Below are 14,759 nucleotides of genomic sequence, written 5' to 3' on the forward strand. Positions count from 1 at the left end.
AGGCTGGGTGGTTTAGTTCTTTCAAGGCAATTGCAAAAACCTTTTCTTTACAAGTAGACCTTGCACTCTGTATCCTATCATGATGTGCCCTGGGAGCTACCAGGGCATTATTAGGCTTGCCCGATGGCACTGTAAATTAATCAGGGTCTTGGGTCTTTCCTAATTTTATGATGGATGGCCACGGTTCACCTTGGCAAAATGAGGGACACTAGAGTCTGCACTGTAGAAGCTGTGGCTGGGTATAGTGGGACAGCAACAGCAGCCTTTGTTTAATAACACTAACACAAATGTTAATCTGACAATTCCTTAATATGTACTTCTCTAAAAAACAGTCGCTCTATAAAAACTGTGTCTTACATTAATAAATGGTTATCAAAGCGTTTTTGTCATGAAGTGTTCTGCAAAGTGAAGACCACCCCGAGGCCATGTCCAGAACGGGCTGTGGGCTTTTGGCCATGCCCTGTGTCTCTGGCCTTGCACTGCAGGAGGTTGGCACTGTAAAACCAAAGGCAATTCCTACAGAAGTGATGGAAGAAGTCATCCTGACAGCACAGTTGGAATTCCTATATGCAAAATCCTCCCTGTTTACCTGCCCAGCCTCATGGAGTGGCTTGCTGTGTCCAGGGGGTAGCTGTGGCCGCGCTGAGCTGTGCCTCGTCAGTCGGCGCCAGGGGCAGGCGGGAGTGCCTTGGCCCGCGGCACAGGATTTCTGTGTCCTGTGGCTGCATTTAAAGGCTGCGCCAATCTGTGAAAAATGTTTCCATTTTTGAGCACATTTCAGTAAACCCGCGATGGCGCGATTCTGTTAATAATTTGTTACTTTGTTGTACACGGCATGGACCCTCGCTGCAAAAAAAAACCTGCACCTTATAGTCCGGTGTGCCTTATGTTATTTACAAAGTTGCAAAATTTGCTGACTCCCCGGGGAGTGCGCCTTATAGTCCGATGCGCCTTATAGTCATTAAATTACTGTATATAGAAATTTTAATTAGGAGGCTACAGGGAAGTAGAAGCAGCTTCTACCAAAGCCAAACCCAAGTGGGATGTCACAAAGAGCTGTGCTTCCTGCAGGTCTGGAAGGGCTATAAAATATGATACAGGAATCTCATATTAGAAAAGCAAAAGGATTGTGCTAGTAACATACAAATCAGAAAAGCTGCAACAAAATAATCCCCTGAGGTTGCAGAGGAGGAGTTCACCTGAAGCACAGCAAAAAGGGAACAGCAGAGAATGTTGGAGGGATCGTGCCCGCGAGGGCTCAGTGCTGGCCTTCAGGAAGGAAAGTGTTGGAAACAGTGGCTTTGTGGTGGAAGTCACGAGTTCAGCACTTCCCCTCTGTTTCTGGCAAAGATTTGTGTGTGTGTGGCCAGCATGGACACAGCGTGGGGGCTGAGGAAGCGGCTGGGAACAGGGCACCCTGCACCATGGACACAGCTCCTTCCTCTGCCAGGTCTCTTTGGATAAGAGCTAATTAAATGTGCAACTTGCAGAGAATCTTTCCATTTATGTGACCAAGCATTTTTGCTTAGAATTGCTGTCTTCTATGTGCTTCAGTTTGGACTATAGTCATAGCAAAGATTATTCTTTTCCTTCTTGTTTTTATTTTTATTTGGTCTTTTGTTTGTTGTAGTTTTTGCTTCTCACCTTTCATAAGTGACTTTTGTGTGGGTACCCACATAGGATATGGAATAGTTAACAGGAAAAGAGGATTACATACGAGTTTCATTTCCACTGGTTTCTCCTCTGTCCCCGGCAATCACGGCTTTGCTGCGGTACAGAGCAATCCCTGTGCACTGGCAGATTTATGCCACAGGGGAGAGTCCTCTGCACATCACATCCCTGCCCACGCCGGGCCGCACGGGGATTCTGTCACTGAACTGTCCTTCTCACTGATCACTTTAATCCTATTGCCTTTTTCATTATTGGTTCACACTCACAGGCTCCCATGTTGTGTTTTTCTCTTTAGGAAAGAGAATACAAAAAAGATCCAGGGACTTTTTTTCACCTCTGAAGTCTTCAGCACCACTCGGGACTAGGCACTGGTTTCTCTCCATTTTGTGTTCATTCTGCTGTAGGTCTGACCTCTTGGCTACAGCTTGTGTTATTTGCACTGGCTCAGTAGATAGATATTGATCTCTCTTTCATTTCCAATTTGTGTTTCTTTGTTACTTTGGGGTTTCCTCCCCTCTTCCTGGAGAGAATAAATGATTGAAGTCAGCTTCTTTTTCTTCTTTTTTTTTTTTATTTAAATGCAATGATGGCATACCTTAAAGGCAGGAGACAGGAATTTGTTCAATTTTCAAGTGGATCCTCTCATGTCAATGCGGTCAAATCTTCATCTCCAGGGTCTCTTGCCTAATTGGGCTTTCAAACCAGAGGTGAAAAGAGATATTCTCAAAAAAAGGTTACTCCCCTCTAGATTCCACAATAAAACAGAGTTTTGACTTCTCCAGCTCCCCAGGGGTAAGGGTTGTGGAGAACATATGTATGCCATCACTCCAGTAGCTCTGCTGCTCCTCTGTGGCTTGTCATCAGCACTGGTCAGTCCCACCAGCCACTGATGACACCAAAAGAGAGAAAAGCAACCCAAAACATCGCCCAGAGCAGGAGGGGCCAGCTGATGACTGCAAAGGGCAAAGTGCTGCTGCTCCCTGCTTCTTTCAAAGTAAAACATACCATAAACATCAAAATTCCACGTGGTCCATGTGCATGAGCACCTCCCTGACCCAGAGCTGCCCCTGGGTGGGAAATGCAGCAGATCCTGCTGGCAGCTGCCCCCAAAGGGGCCCAGCCTGCAGAGCTGGGCACCTGCATTGGCTTCTCAGCAACTTGGTGAGCTCTGTGGGGCTTTGGGAGCAGCTATCACCCAAAGGACAAGGCAGGTGGGGAGGGATGGCTGGAGAGCTCGAGGCATGGCTGGAGGCAGCTGCTCTGCCCGCACTCGTCTGGTGGAGATGAGAAAATGATGGTGCTTGGTGCTGAGTTCCAGGACAGCGGTTTGCTTACAGCCCACGTCACACACACACACATGAAACAGAGTCAGATGGTTTGTGAAAGGTTTGTGCAACCTTATCTCAGATGTCCCTTGAGACCTGGGGCTTGGCCAGTGACGCGTCAAGCTGCTGTAAACAAGGAAACTGTGCAGCTCTCGGAGCAGCTGGAGACTCCCTGGCACTGAGAAGCTGAAACTGGGACGTAGCACGGTGAGGAAAGCTGGCAAGGAGGGAGCAGGATCATCCTGAGGGATGAGCTTGTGGGAACAGCACAATGAAACTGCCAGGTTTCAATCTCAACCCACAAAGCTCATTTCTGTCCTTCAGGCAAGAGCATGGAGCACTGGGGTTTAGTAAAGTACTGAGGGGAGGCTGGAGGGGAAATGGGAAGCTGGGGGTGTTCTGGTTTGTGGTGTTTGTTTTTTTTTTTAAATCAGATGAAGGGGAATGTTTCAGTTTAATCAAGAAGGGGTTTAATCCTTTCTGAAAGCAGGAAAAGCAGAAATCTGAATATAGAGAGCAGGCAGCAAAAAAGCCGCTCCTTTCTCTCTTGTGTTTGCACCCACAGCTGTGCCAGCACATCACCCATCTCCCCCTGGCCCTGGGAGTTTCAGTGGTGCCCTGTGAGCTCAAGCTGCCTGACGTGCTGTGGGACACATCCCTGCAGAGCCCCACTATCCAGCCATGCTGCACTTCCTCTGGGACAGCATCTCCCTGCAGACATTCCTCATCTTTCTCTTCGTCTTCCTGCTCATCGCAGACTACATGAAGAACAGAAATCCAAAGAATTTCCCTCCCACTCCCTTCCGCCTTCCCTTTGTGGGGCACATCTATCTCATGGACTTCAAAGATCCTTTGACTGCAATACAGAAGGTATGTGGGTGGTGAGCAGTATGGGGAAAGGATGGAGGTATTGCAGCCACACATCCCTGGCCATGCAGAAAAAGGATAACCCAAACCCCACAGGTCGTGAAGGCAAGCAGGAGGTTTGCCCTCATCAGTGACATTTACCTGAGTACAAGCAGGGTGACAGGTGTGGAGTGATTCCATGGGCAAAGGTCACAGCACGATCCCACAGGTGCAGTCACAGATGTACAAACCCCACAGGTCTGAGTGGGGGCTGGAATGGGGTGAGACAAAACCTGGAAAAACACAGGACTGAGAAATCCAAACTGCTGAGGTTTACATGATTTATGGGGAATTAACACATCTCCCAGTCACTGATTCAGGAAAAGAGAACAGAAAAAACCTGTGCCCTCAGGCAGAGTGCACACATTGTCTCCCCTCCCAACCTTCCCTTATTGCTGCCCATGTCCCTGGACAGGGCTGTCCTGGTCTCAGCAGGAACATTCATTGCAAATTAAAACCCTTTCTATTTATGTCCTCTCCCAGCTAAGTAAAAGATATGGTGACATCTTTGGCATGCACATGGGCAGCATGAAGTTTGTGATGGTAAATGGGATGCGGCTGGTGAGAGAAGTGCTCGTAAACCAAGGGGACAAGTTCATGGAGCGCCCTGAAATTCCCCTTGACGAGCAGGTCTTTAGCAAGATCGGTGAGTTATCCCTCAAGACATGCCTCAGCTGTAGGGTCCAAGCCTTGACCATGCACAGGTCTGAGACAGTTGGAGACAGGGCAGAGCCCTGGACCTTTTCTCTCTCGGTGGTGGATCAGCCCTGGCTCACAGGGGATGTTCCTGCCAGGACTGATCTCCTCCAGCGGGCACCTGTGGAAGGCACAGAGGAGGTTCACCCTGAGCACGCTCCGGAACTTCGGCTTGGGCAAGAGGAGCCTGGAGGAGCGCATCCAGGAGGAGTGCCAGTTCCTGGGGGATGTGTTTAGGGATGAACAAGGTGAGTGCCATGGTCCTCAGCAGCTGTGAAGGCAGGAACTGCTAGGGCCTCTTACAATTTCACTGCATACTGAAAAATACCCCACCTTGCACGGGATGCTACAACCCTGCTAGCATCCCTGCTCCTTCCTGCAGGTGCTTTGCCTTCCAGCTGTCTGTGGAACCTCACCCACAGCATTATTCACAGCCCACCTTCAGCCTGCTCCTCTATGGGAAATACTGAGTGTGCATCAGCACTAATGTTTCCAATGAATTCAAATGACATCCTGCAGACGTTGCTTTCAAAAGTAAACATATCCATACGCTGATTGAACTGGGACCATTGGGGCTGCCCTGCCAAGCTTGGCCAGCTCATGGAGCCAGCCAGGCACCCCAGGACAGCACTGACATAGGACAGTGCCATTTACAGTAATTTCACGAATACAAGCCACAGCAATTTGACAAAAATTTTGGTGGAAACCCAGAAGTGCGGCTAATAGTCGGGGGCGGCTAATATGTGAATAATTTTCTGACATTTACAACCCCAGACGTGCCAGCCAGAGTGCCGAGCCAAGCACCTGCCAGTAAAAGCCGGCATTTCGCAATTGTTACAGTGTTACCGTGTTGCCCTGGCTCCCTGCAGGCAGCACGGGGGGCGGGGAGAGAGGCGGGAGAGCTCTCTTCTTCCCTCCTCCGCCGCAGCCCAGGGAGGGGGGGGGAAGTGCGCGCCGTCATTGCCGCGGCCCGGGGAGGGGGGAAGAAGTGCGCGCCGCCATTGCCGTGGCTCCGGGAGCTGACGGGAGCCCCGCGCAGCCATTGCTGTGGCCCGGGGAGGAGGCAGGGTGCTTTGTCCGCACCTGCCGCCGGCGCCACAGGCGCGGGAAAGCTCCGTCCCCGCCCGCCGCCGCTGCCTTAGGAGCGGGGGAAGCTCCGTCCCTGCCTGCCACCGCGGGGCAGCGCCGACCCGGGGTGACCGAGCCCAGTGGCAGCGGCGGCCGGCCCCGAGCGGCAGCACCGGGCTGGGCCACCTGGCCCCGTCAGCGGCCCCTAGCGGGCCGAGCCTGCACAGCCTTAGCTCAGCCAGTAAACCCTGCCCTCCCGCGGTTCTGTTACTAATTGCACGCGGGTCCTCGCTGCGAACGACAGAGCGGCTTATATTCGGGTGCGGCTTATCTATGGACAAAAACCGAAATATTTGCCAACACCCAGAGATGTGGCTTATACTCAGTGCGGCTTGTATTCGTGAATTTACTGTAATTCATATTTCCTGACTATTTTACCTCTGATATTTCTTTTCTTCTTTTCTGAGAAGAGTGGAAGAGAACTGATCTTTTTCTTCTCCAGGGAATCCTTTCAACCCTCAGCTTAAGTGACTAATGCTGTTGCAAATGTCATTTGCTCCCTCATCTTTGGCAATCGGTTTGTGACTACCATGATGAGGATTTCCAAAGACTGCTGAAGCTCATGTATGAAATGACTGCCCTCCATGGAGCCATCACAAGCCAGGTACAGCCCTCCTGCCACCAACCCAGGGCCATCATTTCTTCTCTGGGATCAACCTCAAAAGTCACAGTGTTGTCATCACCAAACCTGTCATTCCCTGTTCCTTTGCACAGGTTACACGTGCCTGTCATTTCTGTCTTCCATCTGTTTCAGTTGTGCCGTGCTCACACTGCTTTCTCTCACCAAAATTCACTTTTCCTGCCCACTGATTGCCAGCCTGCCTGCTGAAATAATGAGTAACACACAAGTTACCCCATAATGAGAATTTTCTTCTGGAGGAGAGCTGTTTCCACTAGCTCCAGACATTCAGCAAGAGCAATCGCAGTCTAAAGTCTTGACGTCAGAAGTGTACAGTAATTTCACGAATATATGGCGCACCCTTTTGACTAAAATTTTGATTGAAGCACAGAAGTGCGCATTATAATCCGGTGCGCCTTATAATCCAGTGCGCCTTATATATGAACAATGTTGGGAAATTTGCCAACCCAGAAGTGTGAGCCGCGAGCCGAGCCTCGAGTGGAGCCGCGAGGTGGGGACAGGAGCAGGCAGCAATGGCTGGCAGCCACCACACGGGGAGGGCAGGATCGGGCGGCCGTAGGAGCCCCAAGCCACGAGCCGCGGCCACCCCCAGCCAACCCAGAAGTGTGAGCCGCGGCTGGGCGGTGGCAGCCCCAAGCCAGCCGCGCCAGCCAGCACTGGGGGGTGGGTGGGAGTGCCAGAGCCTGCGCACGGGGGAGGGCGCCTGGGGCTGCGTTTAAAGGCTACAGCAATCTGTGACAAATGTTTGCAAATTGAGCACCTGCCAGTAAACCCCGCAATCGCATGATTCCGTTACAAATTTGTTACTTTGGGAAAGTTGCGTGCGGATCCTCTCTGCAAAAAAAAATGTGTGCCTTATAGTCCAGTGCAACTTATACTCCTGAAATTACTGTATTTAAAGTCCTTTACTCAATTTGTATTTCTCCTTTTGTGTTCAAAGCTCTACAACAACTTCCCATCTATAATGAAGTACGTACCTGGAGCCCACCATACCATTTTTAAAAACTGGAGGTTATTGAAAAAATTTATGCAAGAGCAGATCAACAAACACAAGGAGGACTGGAACCCTTCAGAGAGCCGGGACTACATTGACAGCTACCTGCTGGAGATCTCCAAGGTCAGCAATGGCGAGAAAACCCTCCTGGAGTGGGGCTCAGAAATCAGAAGGGATGAGAAATGAGCTCAGATTCTCCATCTGAGCTGCCTTTGTGGCATTTTATGAGCTCAGGACATACAGCAGGTTTATCCCATAAGGAGGATGGGGATGCAGGGATGGCAGCAGCTTCTGGCAAAATCCTGAGGGTGTTCTGGACCAAGTCTGGTGCCAGGACACCCTCACTGCTCCTGTGACACTAACACACCTTCTCATGAAGGACCATGACAGTGACACCTTCCGCGAGGAACACCTCATTGCCTGCACACTGGACCTGGTGTTTGCTGGGACTGAGACCACGTCCTCAACCCTCCGCTGGGCTTTGCTGTTTATGGCCACGCATCCAGAAATTCAAGGTACAGTTCACAAGAAGTTGGTTTTCCCTGGCTTTTATCCCTCACAACTGTGTGAGAGGCCAGTCTGGAATGTCCCCACACTCATATAAGAGGTGTAAACAATGGCCCAGGTCTCTTGGTAGACCCTCACAGTAACAACCTTGTACTGGTCCAAGGGTTTTTTCCCTGGGCTCATTCCTGCTCTTTCCCCCAGCCCGGGTGCAAGCTGAGATTGATGCAGTTATTGGCCGGGCACGGCCACCAGCCCTGGAGGACAGGAACAACCTGCACTACACCAATGCTGTCATCCACGAAGTGCAGAGGAGAGGCAACGTCATCCCTTTCAATGTGCCGAGAATGGCAACAGAGGATGCCTATGTGGATGGTTACTTCATCCCAAAGGTAAATTCTGGAGTGCTGGGTCTCAGGAACACTCCCAGCTCCTCAGCCACTCTGCCACACCAGGTCCCTCCTGTGCAGTCCCTGCCCTGTCCAGAGTTCACTCCTGCTGAACCTGGAATTTTGCCATCCAATGTTCTCCAGCACCCTGAATGGTGCCACACCCCCACACATGCCTTTGAGGCACAGATCCCAGATCTTACAGGGACTTTGGCCCAAGATTACAACAGATAAAAATGATGCTGATGAGGGAAAAATGGAGTTATGTAACTGCACGTCCAAACAGATAAGAAGTAGAAAATCTGGGCCTGCAGTGGGGTGTTGCACAAATAATTTCAGTAGAATTTGACTAAGGATGTTCTTCATCCCTCTTCTTCCTCTCTCCTCTCCATGTTCTTCGTGGAAGATAAAACTGCCCCTCATGTTGTCAGTGCTAAAGCAAGTGTGATTTGTTTTTCTTTTTTCTTATTAGGGCACTATTTTAACAACTAATTTAACCTCTCTGATGTTTGACAAGAATGAATGGAAAACCCCTGAGCATTTTAACCCCGAGCATTTTTTGAAGGATGGGAAGTTCTGGAAAAACGAGAATTTTATACCATTTTCTATGGGTAAGATTTGCTGAATTATGTGCACATGTGGGCTTGGGTTTCCAACTGCAGGGTGGAGAGAGAGAGGAAAATAGCAATGGAAAGAGCAGATGCACCCTGAGAGGTGCTGCTCAAAATGCTCCCATGGCCTCCCCAAAGCACCACGACCACACTTGGAGCCCTGTCTCTTTTCACATGCACAGAAGAGAAGTGAGGATGATCAAAAAAGCATGTACAGTAATTTCGCAACTATAATGTGCACCCTTTTGACTAAAATTTTGGCCCGACCCTGGAAGTGCGGCTTATAGTCCGGAGTGCTTTATACACGGACAAAGTTCGGAAATTTGCCAACCTGGAAGTGCGATCTGCAAGCTGAACCGCAGCCGAAACAAGCCCCAAACACTGACAAAGTGTCTTGGGTTATAATACAGGATATGATCAATGTATCTATTCTATCACCATCTGTTGTGACCAGGTGGGGTAGTGTACATTTCAGTTTTTATCTAGGTAAGAAAGGCTTGGCTGTCCCCTCTTTCTGGAGCAACGCTCAGTGGGATAAAGTAATTTTATCAGTCACACAGTGGGAATCAATGGCCATTAGCAGAAGATAACTCCCTGGAAGAAGGATGAGGGGTGCAAAGAGAAAGAACAATGCCCCGCCTGGTTTCAATGGATGGCCCATTAGCAGAGTATCTCCCACGGAGATCAGGATCACTGCCCCACCTGGTCACAACAGATGGTGACAGAATAGATTTTTTGATCATATCCTATATTGTAACCCGAGACAGCACAGCTGGCGCGATTGTTACTAATTCATTACTTTGTTGCATGTGGATCCTCGCTGAAAAAAAAAAAAAAATGTGCGCCTTATACTTCGGTGCGCCTTATATATGGACAAATTTCGGAAATTTGCCGACTCCTGGAGGTGCGCCTTACAATCCGGTGCGCCGTAGAGTCGCGAAATTACTGTACATTCCAGAGACCTTAGGAGCAGCTTCACTGAGGCCATCACTCTGTGCTCCTGCTCCCACAGGGCTCAGCTCACCAGGGGCCTGACTGTTGCTACCACAGGGTTCCCCAGACAGCAGCTTCCCTGGAAAAGTTGCTTTTAGCACCTGCTTCTCACACCAGCAGCACACATCTCCTCTGGCAGCTCTTTTTGCTGAGCTCTCCCGGCATGGGCACATCCAGGTCATGCGTGTGGGTGAATTGTCCTCACCAAATCATGCAATTTGGGAGGCAGACCATGCTGTAATGTCAAAGTCATTATTGGGAATCTTGGTTTGGGTTGAAAAACTCACCCAGGAATGGGATAACACAGCTGGAGCACAGTCCTAAGGGCAGGCAGAAGCATTTTCAGCAGCACAAGCACAGTCTGAGGATGCTGTGGGTCATTGTCTCCACAGGGAAGCGTTCCTGCCTGGGCGAGCTGCTGGCCCGTTCTGAGCTCTTCCTCTTCTTCACCTCCCTGCTCCAGAAATTCACCTTCCAGGCACCCCCTGACACCAAGCTCAGCCTCGAGCCCATGATAGGCATTGCAATGGCCCCAAAGCCCTACAAGATCTGTGCTGTGCCTCGGTAGGGAAGCCTTGGCCACTGTCCTCACATGGAAATTCCTTTGTCAGGGGTGCTGAAGAAAAGCCCTTGGCAGCTCCATGGAGAGGCTGGGTGGTTTAGTTCTTTCAAGGCAATTGCAAAACCTTTTCTTTTACAAGTAGACCTTGCACTCTGTATCCCATGATAATGTGATCCTGGGATCACCCTGGGAGCTACTAGGACATTATTAGGCTTGCCCAGTGGCACTGTAAATTAATCAGGGTCTTGGGGCTTTCCTAATTTTATGATGGATGGTCATTGTTCACCTTGGCAAAATGAGGGACACTAGAGCCTGCACTGTAGAAGCTGTGGCTGGATACAGTGGGAGAGCAATAGCAGCCTTTGTTTGATAACATTAACACAAATATAAATCTGACATTTCCTTAACATGTACTTCTCTAAAAAACAGTCACTCTCTAACACCTGTCTCATACATTAATAAATGGTTATCAAAGCGGTTTTGTTGTCAAGTATTCTGCCAGGTGAAGACCACCCCAAGGCCATGTCCAGAACAGGCTGTGGGCTTTTGGCCATGCCCTGTGTCTCTGTCCCTGTCTATCCTAAAACAGGATATTTTAGATGTACCAACATGTAGAACCAGGTGCATTGCCCAGAAATATCACCTAGGGACCATTACATACATGGTTTGGAATAAAGACACCAAAGAATTCATTTTAAAAATCTTTATGTGAATATAAAAGAATTTTTCCCAAAGAAAAAAATAAAACCAAAATTTTAAAAATTAGTGCAATTTTTCCAGCTCTATGCAACACAGTGTTTACATTTGTTTTAAACAGAAGATGTAGACACCAGTACACTGAAAACCTTAACTCCAGCTTTAGGGGAAAGGGAAAAAGAAACAAGTAAGAAAATTTTTGTATTAGACATTGCCAAGTCTGAAACAATTGTTTTCATTTTCTAATTTCTAAACTATTTATGGCTACCTAAATAGAACATTAGTATTGCTTATATTACTTATTTCCAAGTAAGTGTACATCATAGAAAATAGAATACCCATATATATGTTTTAATGAACAAAAAACAGGTGAAATTTTATTTTCAGTGAATGTTTCTCAATCCACTATATAATAAGGTTGTTGCAAAAGAATCTTCTCAAAACTGCTGCCTGACCCATCTTGAATAAAAGAACCTACCAGTCCATATTTTGTATTATTGCTATAAAACACTTCCATAGTAATTAATCTTATATAAAAATAATTAGCAAATGTATGTCATTCATAACATATTTTTTGTTTCTTTGGATCTACATTACCCGTTTTACTGGAAACTGGCTAAATTCCTAATAATGCTGTTTAACTTCAGCAGTATTCAGTGGTTTCACCCCATATTTGAGTCTGCTCTGAACTGTGCTGATGGGATGGTACAAATTCACCTTTCAGGAGAGCCAAGGGGCCCCCCTGTTCCTCCTGCCCCAGCAGAGGTGCATCAGAGGACTTGGATTTAGAGAACATGTGTTGGACACAGCTCAGCTGTAACACAGCAATGCTTTTAGCAGCTTTTTGGTTTGACATGAGTGAAACAAACATTAAAATGATCTTGATCTAATGGTTCTTCTGCACAGGCAGAGCTGAAGTGAATACAACACCATGGCTTATAATCCAGTATTTATTTCCACACAACAGTTCCTCATTCACAGGACAGAACCCAGCTTTAACCAGTCGTAGAACAGCTGCTTTTAAACAGGTTCTCAGTCCCAAAGAAACCCTTGAGTGATATTCACAGCTTCACTCTTAACAGTTTGGAAAAGTCCCAGATAAGCAACATTTTGTCCAATACCTGAAGACCAGATTCATTTTGGCAACCCCGACATGATTACTGGGGCTAACTGTGCCCTAAAAAAGGCTGATCCCTGCCTGTAGTTCAGGACTTGAATTCTTCCATCACTAGTCAGAAGACAAACTTCCAATTAAATGACAGGGAGGTTCTTGGTTATTTTTGGTCCTAGGGTCTGCAGTTTTGAGAAGTGTAAGTCAAAGACATTTGCTCCAAGTTTGCCACTATTCAGCACCTGACAGACTACTGACACAGCTCCACTACTGGGAGAAGTACAACAAACCAAACCTACCAACTACAGGAGTATTTGAAGGACATCCATGAAAGTTTCCATGCTGCAAAGAACAAGGGTTAAGAGACCCACTCAACACCATCAGAGACAGCTCCACGTTTCACTAGAACACACCAAATACCAGACTTGAGGAAATGGAAGCATCTTGCAAAGACAATCTCCTGCTCCACTGCTCACCACCACCTCCCTCCCACCCACAGCACTGGCAGATTAAATATGCAACTGTACCTTAAAAACACCAACTGCACTAACACCACTGCAACAATAAAAGACCTCAAAACCCACGAGGTAGTCCAAAGAAGCACAAAGTCCTGAAGAACACCACCACAGACAACTCTCCAACAGCCACTTGCCTGGCTTATGCCACACTCAGCATGACACTGGCTTTTAAACAATGCCTTTTGAAGGAGGAAATCTGCTGAATGCCTACTCATACATACAGCACTGTAAAACCACCACCACAACTAAGAAGCAACCCTAAGTATCAAAAATGAATGCTTGCCTTTTCTCTGGCATTACATGCAATGTCCAATTAAAAATTTAAGATGTTGGGGAGGGAAGAAATCAAAAGACAAGCTATAGTGAGGGGCAGGCAAAATGACACACTATCCAAATGTTATAACTGAAGACCTAAAAATTCTGTAAAGCTGCACTCTGTTCTCAAATCAAAGATGGCCTTAATGATGAGACAGGTGTGTTTTTACTCTCACAGGAAGCTGAATTTTATATTAGATGGTGGTCTGGTACAGTACCCTCAAATACTTAATTTAGGTGTATTCATTTCATTTTAGGGGCTGTTGCAATTTTATTTAACTATGGATATAATGAACTTTTTCTAGACCATTTGCAAAGAACAGACATTAACAGGTTTCCTAAAAATACAATTCAAAACAAGAGTTAGACATTTGGGAAATAAAGTCACAAGTTTTGTGAAAGACAGCAACTTCCTGCACACAGATTTCAGACATCAGCCCCTATTTTATCTTCTATCAAACTATTACAGTTTATGCACTTTTCTCCCTGCCAACAAACAATCTCTGCTGCCAGTAACTGCCAAAGCCATCTCTCATTCCTCTGCCTAGCACAGTTAGTTCAGAATAACAGAGTGAAACTACATTTTAAAAAGAGGAAATACAATTTCCATGCACAGGGTTATATAAATAAGTTGAAATAAATGGGGTTCCTTCCCACCTAAATCCCCTTTCTGCAAATAAATGCAGTATACCAATATGCCAGACTCTGAAAATATAGCCCAGACTTCTGAGTTAGTGTAATAGCTTTTTTCTTACCCAGGAAAAGACAAGCTTTTTTGGCTTAAGTGAATTCAACATCATAAAGACAGGCTTTCCTCAGTGTATATATGCACCAACTTAAGCTTTACTTTTTTTTTTTTTTAATAAACTGAGAAATTCTGCTTCTCACAAAACAAATCCTGTCTTCTGTTACATAACAACTGGTACCACACCTTTATTTTCTTCTTCTTTACGTGCAAGTACTTTCCTGCTTTTAAAATTTTATTTTTTATTCTAAAAAAGTCTTTTTTTAAAAGACGCTACCAATTTTTTAGATTTATTTTCAGAAGAGCCCAGCAAAAATGCCCAATATTGCCAGTTTCCTGAAGTACACCTTTGCATAATATCTTCCCATTATAAAAGTCAACCTCCTACCCCAAACCCACTTAAATAAAGTTTTAAATATAGAGTGCCAAATTTCATATTTACAATATAATCTGAAGGCAAATAGAAATCTTTTAATTTGTGCTTGTACATGCTGCAGTTATTAAATCTACTTGGTAAAACTACGTGCTACCTTCTGGCTGATCACCTTCATCCCTTCCTGCCAGGTTCTGATGCTGTAATTCGCAGCTGCCCACCATTCTAACCTCCTCTTTCATCAAGCAGGTAAAGTGGAAGGGTAGAAAACATTTAAGGACACTTTTAGCATGTGAGTTTTCCTCATGTCCTCGTGTTTAATCGGCTGTTGCACCTGGTACTTTAACAGTGAGGTTCCTCCTGGTGTTGGTGACGTGGCGCTGCTGTGCCAGGAAGGAGCGGCCAGGCCCGGCCCCGCAGCTGCCACTGCTGCCCAGCAGCCTGGATTCCATGCCCAGCTTTTGCAGACTCAGGCTCTGCAAGAGTTCAACAACAACTTCAACAGCAGCAAAAACAGAAGGAAAAAAAAATCACCCATACTGCTCACGCTTTCTTAGCATGCACACAGAATTTTTCCCGCTG

General features: G+C 47.0%; 1 protein-coding gene and 1 pseudogene across 2 annotated transcripts in view; one reads left to right on the plus strand and one right to left on the minus strand.

The window, feature by feature from the left end:
• Positions 1-3,103: 3,103 nt before the first annotated feature.
• LOC116999952 lies at positions 3,104-10,898 on the plus strand (annotated as a pseudogene).
• Positions 10,899-11,149: 251 nt separating this feature from the next.
• The window catches only part of HOOK1 (hook microtubule tethering protein 1), a 35,695-nt gene continuing 32,085 nt past the window's right edge, over positions 11,150-14,759 (minus strand). For both annotated transcript variants that reach the window (XM_033066873.2, XM_033066872.2), the window contains one exon: positions 11,150-14,653. In XM_033066873.2, the coding sequence (XP_032922764.1) occupies positions 14,495-14,653 (159 nt within the window). In that variant the 3' untranslated portion in view covers positions 11,150-14,494. The remainder of the gene's footprint in view (positions 14,654-14,759) is intronic.

Source organism: Catharus ustulatus, chromosome 9 (assembly GCF_009819885.2).
Source record: "Catharus ustulatus isolate bCatUst1 chromosome 9, bCatUst1.pri.v2, whole genome shotgun sequence".
NCBI lineage: Eukaryota > Metazoa > Chordata > Aves > Passeriformes > Turdidae > Catharus > Catharus ustulatus.